The sequence below is a fragment of the Aquila chrysaetos genome, chromosome 1 (genome assembly GCF_900496995.4).
Source record: "Aquila chrysaetos chrysaetos chromosome 1, bAquChr1.4, whole genome shotgun sequence".
Lineage (NCBI taxonomy): Eukaryota > Metazoa > Chordata > Aves > Accipitriformes > Accipitridae > Aquila > Aquila chrysaetos.
The window spans coordinates 12,918,311-12,934,792 of NC_044004.1; the positions used below are offsets into that span (position 1 = coordinate 12,918,311).

General features: G+C 41.5%; 1 protein-coding gene and 1 long non-coding RNA gene across 4 annotated transcripts in view; one reads left to right on the forward strand and one right to left on the reverse strand.

Annotated features, from left to right (window-relative positions):
* TBC1D14 (TBC1 domain family member 14) overlaps positions 1-9,102 on the reverse strand; it is a 75,873-nt gene extending 66,771 nt beyond the window's left edge. Inside the window, exons 1-3 of one of the 3 annotated variants that reach the window (XM_041124376.1) lie at positions 8,752-9,102; positions 5,604-5,863; positions 2,498-3,233 (exon numbers count right to left, since the gene is read on the reverse strand). In XM_041124376.1, coding sequence (XP_040980310.1) covers positions 2,498-3,233; positions 5,604-5,688 — 821 coding nt within the window. In that variant the 5' untranslated portion in view covers positions 5,689-5,863; positions 8,752-9,102. Of the gene's footprint in view, positions 1-2,497; positions 3,234-5,591; positions 5,864-8,751 lie in introns of all 3 variants that reach the window. The other 2 variants (XM_041124372.1, XM_030008366.1) reach the window with 2 other exon arrangements.
* Positions 9,103-9,257: 155 nt separating this feature from the next.
* On the forward strand, positions 9,258-16,444 carry LOC115339071. Its single transcript, XR_005933159.1, has 2 exons — positions 9,258-12,355; positions 12,727-16,444. It is a non-coding gene; the product is annotated as an uncharacterized LOC115339071 (long non-coding RNA).
* The last annotated feature ends 38 nt before the right edge of the window (positions 16,445-16,482 follow it).

Here is a 16,482-nt window from a genome sequence, read left to right on the forward strand (position 1 = left end):
CTGTGGCACAGAAGGACCTTCAGAAGCTCCCTGCTTGTCTAATACCTGTGAAACTCACCACCAGGTCGCACAACATAAGAGAAAGGATGCATAAAATATGGGGATGTGGTGTGCAAGTACAAACAAAAAGTGAGCAACTCTTGTTTTCAAAACAGAGCAGAAAGTGGATGTTAAAGGGAAGGATATTAAAGGCCAGGTTACAGACAGAGGACCTAGAACTTCAAGGCCAATCACCTAGTTTGAACTTAATCCTCCTATTCTCATGATGAGATCACATGGTTACCAAGATTACCTGTTCCCCATTTAAAAGGCAGTAAGGACAGCCTTTGTTCTGTGGAATTCAATGTACCTGAAAAGATTCAGGTTAAAAGGCTCAGTCTAGTGAGTACCACCGTTTCTGTAACACTGGCAAAAACCACTAGACTACACTAGAACAGAATTTGGACAGATGGCTTTATTTTGTTGGATGAGGAAAGTTGAGAAGCGGTTAAACATCCTACTTTGAGCAGGGTCTAAATGCACCTGTTTCACTGTGCTCCCTCCAGGCTGAAGGACAGCATTTGTTTGAGTTAGCATTTGTGCTACCAGAATGGGTAACAAAAGTTCATGCTTTGAAGTGCTGAGAAGCCTCCTGCTTCAGAATTAAGTCTGGTTCCTTGGCAACAAACAGACAGAGGTCCACAAAAGCTTCAGCACCTCAAACAGGACTGATGACAGAAGTTCTGCTGCACAGTACTCTACTTTAACCTAAGAATAAAAACCAATGAAGGCTTCAGCCAGTTTAGTAGATCTAAAGAAACTGCTTCTCTTAAGCTTTGCAAATAAGGCAGCCTTTCAAAGAATGTTGTTTGCCAATTCTCTAAGTATTTTATCAGTCTTTGCATATCAGTCTATTCATCTCATGCAAAAAAAAAAAAACTACACGAGGAAGAGATTAGGTCTTCAAAACAGGTTAGATACAGCCAACTCTGCTTGGTGTCTAAAGTTTACTTCTAAAACTGTTTCTTCAAAATATATCATACTTCAGATGTTATATCCTAAAAATAAGAGATGTTATGAAGGCCTTAAATAAATAAAAACAAAAAAACCACCAACAACCCAAACCCCAAGAAGTAGACTAGTCCTTTTCCTCATTCACCACTGCCACTGGGTAACTGCATTTAGAACACCTTATCATTCATACAAGGGCCATGTTTAGAAGAGATCACATAACTGCTTTGAGTGGCCAATGCTTTCATTTCAACAACTGAGAGACAAAATGTCAGATGTTCTCATTCCATACAAAAATGAAGAAAAAAAGGTATTAACAAAACTATAACTGAGATTTGGAAAAATCATAGTAGTCACACAAGTGTTTGCCAAGTATTTGTATTTTAAGCTTCATACACTTATATCAATCAATAAAATACTCCATCACGACTAGACCACTTACGAATCCTCAAATGTCAAAGAGCAGCCATATGCTTGAGTTAATGCCTAGGCTGTGGTGATACTCCTTAATTTAGGGTTAAACTTGATGCATTGTCCTTTAAGGAGGCCCATTACTCAACAGTTTCACTATGCAGGCCTGTTTACTTTGTATCACACCTTACTAACCACTATGCCCTTGAAGAACTAAAAGGCTGATAAAAAGGGAACATCCTGCTCCAGAAGGCGCCGAAGGCGGGATGACTGCCAAAGAAACATGAAGTCAGAAAAACTGCAGTAACTAGGGGAAAGGTAAAGGCAGCAGGGGTAGATAGTGACCACTGACTCAATTCAAGACCAAGAAGACTTGCCTCCCCACACTTGCAAGGAGCATGCCTGCTAACTTACATTGCAAGCGAGGCTAATTTAAATATAACTAAACAATAGTAGATGAGATGGTGACTACTAACTAACGAATGTAAATTTAGGCAGGTTTTTACTAATCATGTAACAGGATAAATATGTTGTAGTTCTTTGGTGTGATGTGCTAGCTTTGTGGAATTATCACCTAGCACCCATATTTGCGCAAACAGGAAATAAATATTTCAGCTCTGCGTGTAAGATTGGCTTATTGCACACCGGGTATCGAACCCCGCTTGTGGGACAACAAAAGCTCTTCAATACAAGTATGGATCTTACCTATATTTACCTATTTATGCGACACGAGATTAAGGACCTTGGCCAAAATCACAGAAGGCATCACTGGAGAAGCCAGGAAGAAAACCCTTGTTCAAAGGAAAAACACCTTGTTCAGAACTCCTTTTACTGTAATGTAGAGGGAATCTTTTAAGAAGATTTAAGATGCTTCCATATATCACAAAGATAATACAAAGTAGGATTCAGAGGCCTTAGTCCCTAACAGTATTTGCCTACTTACTTGGAACAGAAAAAAAATATGCTGTTAATACCAATTTAAATTAAAATAGCAAGCTATTATCTTTTTCAAAGTAAAATATCACACAATACCTTTCTCCTATGATCTTACTGGATCTCACTGTTAAAATACAAATATATTTTATGGAAACATTACCTGGCAAAGAAGTTCGTAAAAGGTCCCAATATTTTTCGTTTACTGTCCACGTCTGTCTCTTGACAACACTCCTGCTGACTCTGATCATTGGTCTCTTTAGTGGAATTCAGGGTAACATCCGAGAAGTGCGCCTCATCAGTCTCAAGATTCACAATTGCACTTGAACTGCTTGTGACCACAAAGTCCAAAATGTCTTCATTGCTAACCGATAAAGTTGTTGACAGTTCTGTGCTAAGACTAGAAACACTACAGACAGAGATATCATCACTTCGATTCAGAGTTTTTGAAGTTGGACTATAAAGTTTGACAGTGTCATACCCAGTTCTTGGGAAAGTAGAGGATTTTCGCACAGCATGGTCATGTTCAGAAGTCAGAGAATGTGGAGGCACATAAGACGGCAGTGTGCACGCACTCTGAAAAGCCCTGTCAGCCACAATTTCAGGTTCTGACTGCTTTCTCTTCACATTTAGCACACTGCAGTGAACAGGCTCTGGATTTCCTATTTCTAGAGTTGGAATACCAGAATCCACTGATTTAAGGCTATGACAATCTTCCAAAGCACTGGACAGCTGACCAGGCCCATACTCAGGCAATGAGAGAGATCTTGGGGTCCCGGAGTTCAAGTTTTGAAGGCCCTGGATTCCGCTGCCCACTCTTGCATCCAGAATTCCCAGAAAGCTCAAACCATTTAAGGAGTTGGATAAATTTACATCAGTTGTCTTGGCCCAACCGGTAACTAGTTAAAAAGAAAGAAAAGACAAGATTATGAGTTTGCAAGAAGGTTGCAGTTTGTTCTTGGCTGTTTGTTGTTTGGGTTTGGTTTTTTTAAGTACCTCAGTCCTGTCATAATTTAGGCTTTAATTAAAAGTTATTCATCTTCTTTTGCACATGATTACTATCCCTTCCCCCTGCTTGAACAAGCAGGACAATGGCAACTTAAATTAGGCTTCCAGAAAATGTCAAGCATGAAAGGCTTTTCATAAGCAGTTTGTGTGCCAGTGTTTGCTTCATATACATCTCTGGAGAGTGAAATTACATACTATAAAAACTGCAGTACTTTAATGTTCCATGTCAATATTAAGACAAATATTTGAAATTTATTTTTATACAGTCATAAATGCATATTTACTGATGTTGGGGAGCTACAAAACTTGTTTCCATACACTTGGACCAAAATTCTGAAGTGTTCATTTAAACAGAATTTCTTAGCGCTCTTCTGGAAACCATAAAACTGATAATAAATTTGTCACTGAAAGAGAATGCATAATATATCAGTTTTGCATTAAGCAAGAGATGCAAAATCTGAAGAGCTTTAAAGCTATTAATGTAGCCAACGTTTTGACAATATGCATGATGCACTTCATCAGTGCACGTACAGTAAAACTGACACTTGCAAATGCATTGTATTTACTGCACTCAGGGATCGCTATCCTTCATATTTGCAATATACATTCACACTGTCTCCCCAGGGGTTGCCAGCAGGTTAGTTAATCCAGTCAGTGCCCCACTTCCAGTCTAAATCTGAGCGACTCTCAAAGACAGGGCAGTCGAGTACAAGCTGCAGATTAGATGCACTGTCCTCATGGGCAACTGCAGCCTTTCATAAACCTGGAACACCATCAGGACTGCTGCCCTGGCTCCCAGAACCACTACCGACCCTTTAAAACTCTACATGGTTATTACTGTGACATTACATACATCCTCTCTTTCTATATGAATGGTTAAATTATCTACAGCTCTGCTGAAGTTTGCAATGTAATTACTCTGCAGCAGTTGGCAGAACAAATATGCACATATTGCTTCAGTTTCTTCACTCTGAAACATTCTGGGTTAAGTGTGAAGGAGTGAAGAATGCTCCTTCCATCTTGCAAACAGCTTGCTTTCTAGACAGATTTTTTTCCAGTTCCTGAAGCCTGGTCTCCTGCCTCTGGTCTCCTATTCTCTCTCAAGCGTAGCACTTAATTAAAGCTGCCAGTTGTTCTCTAGGAGGTCCTCCCTGCATTCTACTTTTTTAAAACAAACAAAAAAACCCAACCTCCTCTCCCCCTCAAAACAAAACAAAACCCAAACATATCATTTGGGAAAACTGGTTCCTCCCAGCAATTCCAAACCACTGGCTAATGGCAACTAAGCCCTGCCAAACACCAGGGTTCGATGCACTGTCCGTTCTTAGATCTGAGCCCATCAATACACTTTGGCATTGTGATACTGACAGGCAGTAAGTGACAGAAAACACATTTCAAACATATTCCACTGGTCCAAACTGTAACAATTTCTTCCACAAGCTTTCAGTCACATGAAAAGTTAATGAATCCAAATGTACTTTGTATCCTATACCAACTCTTTAGCTTACTACACAAATGCTATTCACTAGTTGATCTGACGCTCCAGTTCAATCCACTCCTAAGTGTAGGGAAAAGTCAAGTAGAAACAACCCTGGATCTTTTAGACCTTTTCAGAACTTTCTAACAGCCAACTATGTAACCCACCCAAATCAATCAATGCATCAACTGCCTAGTCCTTTGGATAAGCAAGGTTCCAAATGTATTGTTTTGACTAAAAATCTTGTGAAGATATACACTTTTCTCACTGAGTTGCTATAGCAACTTTTCTTTTTTCACATTACCGTGGTTTGAAAAGTTTACATCCCCTGCAATTTAAAGAAATGATGTCTTGAGATAGTTAGCATACCAACTGTGTACATTACGAACCTCTCTGTTCACTAAATTAAAATTCTAAGGGCCAGCAAAAAACCAAACAAAACCCCTTCAACAACCATCCTTGAATACAGGCAACAAACTATTCTACTTCATGAAGTCAACTGTGACAGTCAAAGTGTACAAATATGACATAACATGGAGCATTAGACATCAGCAGTGTTGCATATACTTGGATCTCTTGCTCTCAGACCTTCTTGCTTGGATTCACTTATTTTTCTAACACAAGTCTGACTGTTTTTCCCATGCTCACCCACCCCTTCATACACATTACATTGCCCTTTAAATCACCAGCCCACCCAGCTCCAATGTTAGTCTAAAGCACATACACACACACTATGAAACTGTGTAAGCAAGGGTGCAGGCGTTTGCTTTACCACAATTCATACTTCTTAAAGCATCCAGAAAACAAAGTACAGAAATGTAATCAGCCAGGAACAACTTTGATGACGTCTGGGTAAATAGCACAAGCATGTTCCCATAATGAATTCCTCCACTGACTGCCTTCACTTCTGCTCAGTGATTTTCTGGAGCAGCAGCCAGTCCTTAGTTTAATTGCATGCCTCTTCTCGACTCAGCTTACAAATGTAAGCATTCAAGCAGCCTTGGAAGAGCCCGTAAATACAGCAGCTCAAGAGGCCAAACAACTCTGTAAATAAGAGAGTTCAAAGAGAAGTGAAAATAAATTTCCATGCAGGGTACTGAAGCTATTTTAACTTGGTTTGGTATTTTTTTAAGCAAGAAATTTAACAGGAAGATATCCTTTAAATGGGCAGCCAGCAAATGCAGAAGCACATAACAGCTATAGCTTGCTGGAGCAAATTATGCAATAACAAGCTACAAGGGTTTTACACAGTTCAGCAAAACTATGGGAAGTTTTGAAGTATACCCATCAAGGGCTTTAAATGAAAACTTGAAATGTAATCAGCTGTCAAAAACATACATGAAAACTCCTTGATTCATTTTGCATTAGGTTGTTGTAGGATTGTTTTTAAGTATGTAGTGAAGTGATATTTATACTCCTTATTTTAGCTGCCTCACTGGTAAGTGCAAAATCTGACAATTGACGTCAAACATTCTAAGTGTCATGTGCTCCAATATTAACTTCTTTCCATAAATCATTTATTAACATAACATTATTGCAACATTATCATAATAAACATAGCATTATTAAAGTATTAGTAGTATAATAAACTGAGAAAGAACAAGCATTCTTGTCTGCAAAACATTCATAATCCCCATGGGTTACTTAAATATATTATCATCTAAATAAAATTGGTATTTGTAAAGTCTTAATATCCTATGTCTTACAGGAACCATGGTGTGAATATCCCAGAAGAGAAATAACAAGGGAAAGGGAGATAGGAAAACACAGCAGAGGTCACAAGTGGCAATGAGAGGGTAGGTACATATTATTTACTCATTAACTCTTCCAACATAAGTGCTAAGGGGCACCAGATAGTTTTGTAGCCAGGTTCAAAATTAACATCAGGACATAGCTATTCATGCAAAGGGTAGCTGACCTGCATAACTCCTTGCCACAGTACACCATGGATACCAGAAATTTACATGTAAGCTCAGGGAATTAAAAATGACTGAGGATTCCTAAACAAACTCAGGAAGCCCCTGAACTGCAAGTGTCAGAACTTCATAGAAACATCAACATACATTAGCCCTGCTTTTAGGCCTTCTCCCAGGTAAATTCTTCAGTCTGACAGGTGGAAGTTTGGTCCGTCCCAGTATAGCTGTCCATACAGCCTTACATTCCCCAGATTCTGATCATGGCATGCAAGAAGGCATGTTCTGACAATTACCAGAGGCTCTAAAACAGATTTTGACTTTGCGTATCACTCAACCACACAGAGGGAGCAAGTCATATTTGATTATAATTTCTAAGATCTAGAATAAAATGGCTTTTTAACCCATTTTAATGTAAAATTTAAAGAAAGTTAACAGCAATGCCAAACCACTAGAGTAAAACAAAGATCAGAAAGATGCCAATTCAAACCACATTCTTCCAAGTTTGCTGTGACTTGCAATGCAATTTAGGCAACGAACTTGTTTAGAAGGAAGCGCAAGACAACTATCTACAAAACAGGCTTTATACCTTCTTGCCTCACAGGAATGAGAAGAGGAATGGTTTACATATACTGCTCAGTTCTCAAAGAGTTAACATCTCAATTTTTATCACATGCCTTGTCTCTTCAACACTTATCTCTGCCAGCAATTTTTTTTGCTATTAAGTGTTTAAGAGCAAGGAATTTTCTCAATTACAGAGTTGCAGCTGTTTTTCTCTTCTTCAAGGAAAAATATTTTTTAAAAAATTAACAGTTTACACTCTCCGTGCATTTGACTATTTTTGTTGCATGTACCAAGAAACACATTGCTGCTATGAAGTGCAACTGCAGATGACCTCAGTGCACAAGAGCACCAAACCCCATTTTGTTTATTAAACATGTCTTGGTTCAGATTGTTTATGTTCACGGCCTAACAGCCACAGCATTGCCAACAGTGAAGAATTCCTGAGGCTACAGAAGTCTAGCTTTTGTCAAAGCAGCATGAGATACAGCGATTAAGGCTACATACGTAAGCACTACCAAAACTTTAATGGCAAAAAGAAAAGAAACAAGTTGGGATTTTTTTTTTTTTTTTTTTTTTTAATTAAGAAGTCTTCTACCTAACTCCTTGCCAGCACCCTTCACAAAGTGTGAGCTTCACGAACCTGGCTTCTGAGCAGAGTGCTTGCAGAGCAATCATAAGCAAACCATTCACTGCTTTTCCACTTTTTTGCTATGTCAGGCAGGCAATATAAATGACTCACAGCGTTCTTCTAAAGCCTCTGCTCCAGAGGCAGCTTACAGCGCTTCCCCGCCACACACCCCAATATTACTGAAAAATGCGAGGCCACGTCAAATTAGCAGCAGCGTCACGAGAACTTCAGCTAACGTTAGTTGTATTTTGTTTGGTCTTTGGGAATCGCCTAGGAGACTTCGACTAGAAAGAGAAGCAGCGAGAGAGACGAAAGTTGCTTGCTTTTCACGGGCTTTGAGGCTGACCCGACACTGCGAAGGTTTCCTAGCTGCCGGCCTTCCCTTAGAAAAAAACGGCAAAAGAAACAAAAAACCCACAACCGATGCCTTTCCCCAGCGGCTCGAGGAAGCAACGCTCACCCTCTTCTGCGGTCTTTAAACCGCTCGGGGAAGACTCCGGCGGAGCCCAGCTGCTCCTCCTAACTTTTTAAGGCGGCCACAGAGGGGCAACGCAAGCGGCCGCCCGCCCCTCCGCAGCCCGGCCGGCCCCCGGCGAGCCCCTCACCGCCGCGGTGCGGTGCGGTGGGGTGGGGGGCCGCTCCCGCCTGCCCGCCCGCCCCGGGCTCTGCCCCTCACCCCAACAGGTGCCAGCAAACACCCCCCCACACATACACACACACCGCCCCGGCCCCAAGCGGGGGCCGAGCCCCGGCAGGAGCGCAAGCCGCCGCCCGGCCGGGACTGCCGCCCGAGGAGGAAGAACCACGCAGAAACTTTGACGCCTCACCGGGGTAGCGCTGCCCTCCGTCGCTCTCCGCGCGCTGGGCCATGCCCAACCCGCCCCGCTGCTGCTGCTGCTGCGGGACTAGGAGGCGGCTGGCGGCTGCGGCGGGCGGTCCATCTCGCTCTCCGGTGCCCGCGGAGGAGCGGCGGGTTCAGCGGAGGTGAGGCGGAGCAGCCCCCGCCCGCCGAGCGCCGTCTCCGCCAGGCGCAGGGCCTCCCATGGCGCCCGCCCCCGCGGCGGACGCGGCGCGGCGCACACCTGGCTGCGGGCGCAGCGGCGGGCTCTGCCGGCGGGACAGGTGCAGGGCTCCTCCCGGGACGCCCCGGTCCCCGCGGCTCGGCCTCCTCCCGCCCCGCCGCCGCCGCCGCTCCCCCTCCCCAGCGCGGCGGTGAGAAGCGCCGCCCGCCGGGGAAGGAAACGCCTGCGCGGTGGGGGGCGGGCGGGGAGGCGGCCGCCGGGGCTGCGCGCCGGCCGCCATTTTGAATCGCCTCAGCGCGGCCGAGGTGGGGGGCAGCGGGGGGTGCGCGCCCGGCCCAGGCGCGGTGGGGTGGTCCCGGGGAGCGGAGCGGGCTGGAGAGCGATGGGCTTTAACTGAGGGCGGGCGTTCAGAGGAGGGCAGCCGCTCTGTCGCTACGGGGCGGCTGCAGCCCGTCCTGCGTTACTGACAGTCGTAGCTCTGGGGGCCGGGCCGGGCCGGGTCGCGCCGGGGCGGCCGGGCCTGCGAGGTGGCGGCTCCCGGGGGAAGCAGGTCTGCGGCGGGGCTCCCCTTCTGTTCCTGGCTGCGTTTACGAGGAAAACAGAATTTGGTGGGTTTGGAAAGTTTGGACTGTGGAAGGTCTGGGGCATCAAGTGAAGGTGTATCCATAGCTCTGTGGAACTGACCTGTAGTGCCAAAAGTGGAGGCTCTAGGGTGGTGATTGCTATTCGAGCATGTTTGATTAATCTTTCCATTCTCTTTATCTTCCATCTTCTGGCGTTTGCATAGTGAACCTATCGTGCACAACCCTTCTCTCCACCCCCACGCTGAAATCAAAGGAGTTACGAGCAGTCAGTACCTTACAGGAGCAGAGCTCTCATGCTTCCTTATCATCTTTGAAACTCGTTACTGCTTTTTTCTGCAAAGGTCATATGCGCGTTGCACCTAGACTTGGTGATCATGTCTCTGGAGTGGTAGTAAGATAAAGTTGTCCCTCATCTTAACTGAGGATGTAAGTACCTGCCTCTCATCACCTCACATCTCTTATGTCTACCCTGAAGCTGGAAATGTTGAGTGCAGCAAATGCAGAAATATCTGAACTTGTGTTAATGTAATTAGCTCAATATCAAGAAGAGCAAAGCCACAATTATTCAAGCTTTGATACAGGCAAGTTACACCTGAATAGACCGTGAGAGGCTGAGGTAAACTTGTACAGAAGTACTTGGCACCATGACCCCACTGACACCAGTTCCATGCTGTCAAGATGAGAATTAGGTCATTACCAAGATGAGAACTAGGCACTGAACACTTACCATCAACCAAAAATTGCACCTCTGCAGACATTTTCTGTGACTGGGTCAGAGACTGATAAATATCAGCACTTATTTTGCTGGATTTCTCAGATGGGTATCACCGTAAAACAATTAAGATTGGCACCAGTTTCTCCTTACCTTTCTTTGAAAATCACTGCTACCTCTGCAAGACAGCTTGCATATTACTGTTAAAGTAAATAAAAGCAAAATGGCTTTGAAGCACTATGAACTTGTTTATATGCAAGAGACATACTATTTTGGAGCATATGCTGTCACTAATTCCTTTTTCAGTATGAACATTTGCCTTCTGGTTTTGAGAGTGGGAATCAGTTCTTCCGCTGGAGTGAGCAGAAGAATGTATTGTCATCGTGGTATTATCAAACTTGGGTCAAAGTTGTTGGGTTCCTACGGTAAATAACAGAATGGAAATACACGGTCATGGATTCTCTAAGTCTGCAGAGTGTGTCCAAAGGAAATAATGATACTCCCATCTTCGTAATATTATTTAGGCTGAAGAAACTATTACAAAAATATGCTGCAGGAAGTCTTTCAGCAGTAGCAGAGCGTAGAGTACAGCTGAAAGTTTCAAATCACACGAGTTAGGCGCTTAAACACTTTTTGAGTCAGCACTTATTTAAGGATAGAATTTTACCTAACAATCATAATACCTTTGAGATCCCATTCTAAGTAAGTAAGTGATTTGTTTTAGTGGATATTTTCCATTTCCAACCCACAGATGACTCTTCAGCTGGTAGGTTTTTTGTTACCCACTCACAACAAAATTCTTACTGTTCTTTGCACTGAAGAAACACAGAACAACCAAGGTCCCAATGTGCTAGGCAGCATAAAAATACCAGGGTCAGCCACAAATGTTTACAGAAAATCACAGCCTAGTCAATATTAAAAGAACCCACTCGTTATTGCATGTGAATGACTGTATAACTCATGGAAAAGGGTAAAGAGCATTCCTGGTTGGTGTAAGCTATTAGCAAAAGCTGAGTTTTTGCATTAGCAGTTAACATCAATTCTGTTAAAGCCACCTCCATCCAAGATAATGTTTCTGTCTGCAAGTATTGTGTATTACTATTCCTCTGTATTGGTAAAAGCCAAAGGGCTGACATGATGTGACTAAATACAGCATCACACCATTAGCTCTCATGAAAGCATGACATGTCCTAATTATTGAAAGGAAACAGAACAGGTACTACCACATACAGGAAGGATAAATGCATAACTAAGTGCAAAGGGGACCTTTAATGCCTTTGTTTTTCAGCTGGGCAAAATTTAAAGTTCATCCAGAAGGGGACACTGAGAAATCAAGTCTTCCTGGTTTAACAGATGGGTTGTAAGTAAATCCTCAAAAGTGTGGTAAGAAGTTAGTTGTGGCACTTACTCAGCGTGGTCCTCTGGACCATCAGTCCCCTGCCATCGAGAGTCAGGTAAACCTGTAAAATACTTAATTTTGTAAAAATTCTTGGGACAAAATCCTGATGTTTTGTTCAAGAGAGTCTTCCCGTGGCTGGTATGTAGAAATGAAGCACTACATAGAGCAGCTTCAAATTGGCAACTGATGTTCACCTAGTGGGCAAAAAAACATCTATGTGGTCTAATAACAGATTAATGCTAGAGAATTTAATTTTTTAAAAACATTCACTTCAAAAGCTCTTGTCATACAAACTCATAGTCATGCCAGCAGAATTTGATACCCGTTTTACGGTTACTCTGCAAGAAAGCATGAAGAGTTTGTGCTGTGTTGTGCCTCACTGATTTCTCGAAATACACTACACATGAAAAAAGTATGCAAAGTAATAGTCCTTCCTTTGTTCTTTTAGAACAAGGTAGAGTTAAGAAACAGAAATGCAAGCTTCCTTCCTGCTTCTTATCCCTGTAGACGTGAGAAATCATTCTCTGCTTAGGCTTTCAGTTCTGTTTTGAAGCTTCAGCAATTTTGCAATTGATACAACTTTTAGGTTTTTTTAAGAACTAGATGGGAACATCTAGACTGAATTTTCATTCATCAGAAGCCAAGTATGATGCAAGCAGAGACAGCCAAACAGCTTCATTTGAATCAGCTGTGCAGCTCCCTATCCATCTTGAGGTCAGTAATTCTCCATCATAAAACTAGGAGGCATTTCAATATTTTTTTTTCCTCTAGTTAACCAAGGATTTGCATATTGTGAAGGTACAACAGTTGCACATCTTTGAATACTAGCTGACCAAGAGCTCCTGCTTTCATTTCCCATTACTGTCATTTAAGGTAGTTTTAGCTTGCGCAAGCAAGAGTGCAAGCATACTAAGTGTAGCAAGTGATGGATAATCTCTGTTACCGTCCATCAGGGTAAGAGTCAGAAAAATTCTCCCTTGAAGGTAAGTGTTAGAATGGAGATGAGACATTGATCTTTTTCCTCCTTGCTTTACAGAATTACTTGTATGTATGGTAAAGTAACTAATGCATGTTTTATGGTACAGGAAAAGAGAACAATGAATAAATTCAAGTTTCTACTGACTTGTAGCAATGAGCAGGATGACTTGATCAAAAATATCGATACCTCACAAGCGAATGGTGATGTTTTTGACAAATGAAGAATACTATGCTCTTCTACTTCAAATCAATCACAAATTAATTTTGTTCACACAAAACTAATATCTGTCTATCTTTTGCACATCTGGGTTTGATAGCAGTCCATTCCCAGCACAGCCACCATCTGCCCAGGCATTCCTACTAGCAGTGGGAACATCTGTGCACCAAACCATTTTAATAGGTTTGGGATGAATCAAGAATAGCTGGAGAATGTGCCATTTCGCTCTCCCAGAAGGCTGCCTCCTCCTATAGGAACTTAAGCTTGATAAAGGATGAGGAATGAGGCCAGGTCTATAACTACCATTACTGTTAACCCTTCTGTTACCACTGGGTAAGAATAGACTTACATGATTTAAAGTTCCCCTCCATGAGACAGCAAGAAAATGAAGAGCAGGGAAGATAGTTGTGAGACTTTCCAGCACGTTTGAATTGATATTACTGAAACATGACGCGTGTGACTGGGTTGTTTCTATCGCCATCTACAAGCTGTTTAGGAAAGACAAAATGAGTAATAAGGTGTGAAGGAGTAAGACTATACAAACTAAAAATATTGCTACTTGTATCTCAGAATTGCAGAATCTTAACTGCCCATAAATAATTGCTAACAAAGCCTCCATGGTACTTCTGTTATGGATCTTCACTCATCACTAAATCATACCAGAGAAGGAAACAAGGTTTTTATTATGCACAGCTGCATAATGAAAAGTTGGGATGCTATAGCAGATTTATTCTCTTAAGCAAGCACAATTTAAATTACATTTTCAAAAGCAAATATATTAATTCTGTAACACAACAGGCATTGCACCCAACATGTGGTAACTTTTTGTTGGAACTCACTAGGAAAAAAAAATACTGGACTAAAAATTAGTTGTTGTCTGGAACTAATAATAATGAATGAAACCAAGTAACATTCAATTTGGGCAGATAACAGACCCATTATTATTTCTCTATGGATCTGCAGTGCTTCAAAGAATTTAATGTTTTTGTATTGAATAAAATTATAGGAAAAATGGAGGAAAAATATTTTAAAAGCATGAAGAAGACTTCGTTGTCAAATAGATGAGGGTTCCAGAGTCAGAAGACTATGGGCTAAAACCCCATCGCAAAGTGAAGACAATTAAAAGCCAAACATCAATAGAAAAATTAGAAGTTATGAAATGTAAAAAAAAAAAAGGGAAAAATCCTACCAAAAGGGTATTAGGAACAAAAAGGATAACACTCCCTAACATTCATTATTACATGAATAAAGTAACTGTGCAAAAAAGAAAAATTCAATAGCAATTTCTGTCCTATATCTGGAAGGGATCAGGGTGGCCTACTAGAGCAGGTAGGGATTAATGAGGCAAATTACTCTTTGGACGATGGGCTTAAACCACAAACAAGTAATTTTTTCAAATAGAAGCTGGGGATCAATAAAGGAAAAACTGCACAAGTTTTAATGTCCCATAGGCAATCTAATGGTTCTTTTTTCTCTGTAAACTCTGTATCAATTTAATAGCCCTTCTGGATATAAGCTGTTCTATATGGAAAACAGGATTCAGAGAAATCTGGAGATCACTTAGTTCCTTATTTTTCCCAGGCAGGATGTGTGTATACCTACATACTTACATACCTAATTTCTGACACATTTGTCTAATCTGTTCCTAAAAATCTCCAATGGTAGAAGTAGCATCCCTTTTTTAGGCAGTCTGTTCTAGTGCTTATGTATTTGCTTTCAGTACTGCTACTGTACTGTAGTGCCCTTTGCTCGGGCATTTCCATGGCTACAAACAAGAAAAGCACTGAAACAAATATGAAAATATACTCATCTATTCTTTTTAACAGGCTTGATTGTTTAGACTGACTTTAAAAGAAATTCAAGAATTTGAGACTGCTCAGTTCTGTAATATAAGGAGAATTGCGCTACATCTCACTGTGCCTCTGCTTCCTTGTAGTGAGGAAAACAAGGTCTACGCAGAAATGATGGGCAGTCAAGCCTTCTTCATTAACAATTTCTAAAATCTTTATGTGAAAAGCAGTTGTAGCAATGTTATATAGCTGTTACTGCTGTTAATAAAAATGACCCTGCATTGTACTGAGAGGGAAACAGAGACCGACTACTGCTTTTGCACCTCCTCGTGTTGTCGATTAACTGGGTTCTACAGTTGCAAATACATTACAGTAACAGACACAGTTCTTCCAGAAGCACTTCCCTGCAGGAAGGCTGTCAGGTAGGAGAAGGCAGCGTACTTGCAAGTCTCTCATCTCCATCTCTGTCCTCAGTGCTTTCTCTATAGGTGAAGCTATACGCAACGATGAAGCAGGGCAGGGAAACCAATGTTTTGCCACCCAGTCACTTGTTCTCGGCGGCATGCTGACCCACTGCCAGCTCTGTGAGCTTTGTTTTTCCTTTTAATCCCATTATCATCACATCAGAGCATAGAGGTAGCTCATTAAATTTATAAGCACTTGTATGTTGTAATACATTTGAAAAGCAGCTTGAAGAAGGGAAAAGGAATCTTACTGTAGAAAGCTAAAATGTATCAGTCTCATTTGTCCCAAACCTCTGGAGTCTTGTTGCTACTAGTTTCATAGGTCAAAAAATAAAATTATGTGAGATGCTGTATGTGAAAGGTAGATGACAAATTCATTGGGGATAATACTTAAGTATGCTGGTGCTGGCAGGAAAAGAATGAGTTAGTGTCAAGGGAAGACCGGCTCTCCAGGAGCTGCAGCACCTTTCCGTGGATTTTCACTGCGGACAGCACTCCCATGAAGCCATAGTCGGACACGCATTTAAAGCCTGCCCTACCACTGGCAGATGCAATTGCTACCTAGGACTATACAGTGGGTTTTGCATGATAGAAGCATCGTTTACATGGGAAACTAATTCTTTAGGATATGTGGAGTTAATATTAATTGAAATACAGTAATTGAAAGGCCTGGCTGCTTAATTCTTTTATCAAACATCAGGCATAAACACAATGAAAATATACTTCTGCTGTATTTAAGAAAATTAAAAATAATTTATGCCTTTGAAAGTTTTAACTACCAAGTTTAAAGCATGCTAGATACTAATGAACAAAAGTATTCACCCAAGGACCTTAGACAGCAACTACTTTCCATTATTTCCCAAGTGTGTATTTATGTGTTATCTTCATTGCACTTCTAATTCAGGACAGTCGGAATCATTCTGCACGGAATCCCAACTCACTATGGCTGTAAACTTGCAGCAACACTACGCGCATGTCTCCACCAAGCTGAATGTGAGCTGTTGAAAACTGGGTCTTTTTTTCCTTTTTATAAAGGGGTCCGGCCATGGAGTTAGGAATATGCATTTTCTTGTCACAGATGCAGTTTTTCTAAATGTAGAAGTGAGATACTGGCCATTTGATGGCTGAACACAAGTTGAAAGCAGAAATAAAAGCCTGCTATTTTAGATCCTGTACTATATAAAAGTTCTTTAACTGTTTTCTGAGAGAGGGTCTGGGTTTGCTTGGGTTTTATTTATTTTTTTTTTGAAAGAGGTCTCATGTTCTCTAAATGTGAAGTTGTAATTACAAATTAATTTTTGTAATGAGATTATGATATTTTCTACAGAAATAATTAAAGTGGGCACTAAGCTTATTTTGTTTGCTTGTCTTTTTTATTTTAAGAATATATGC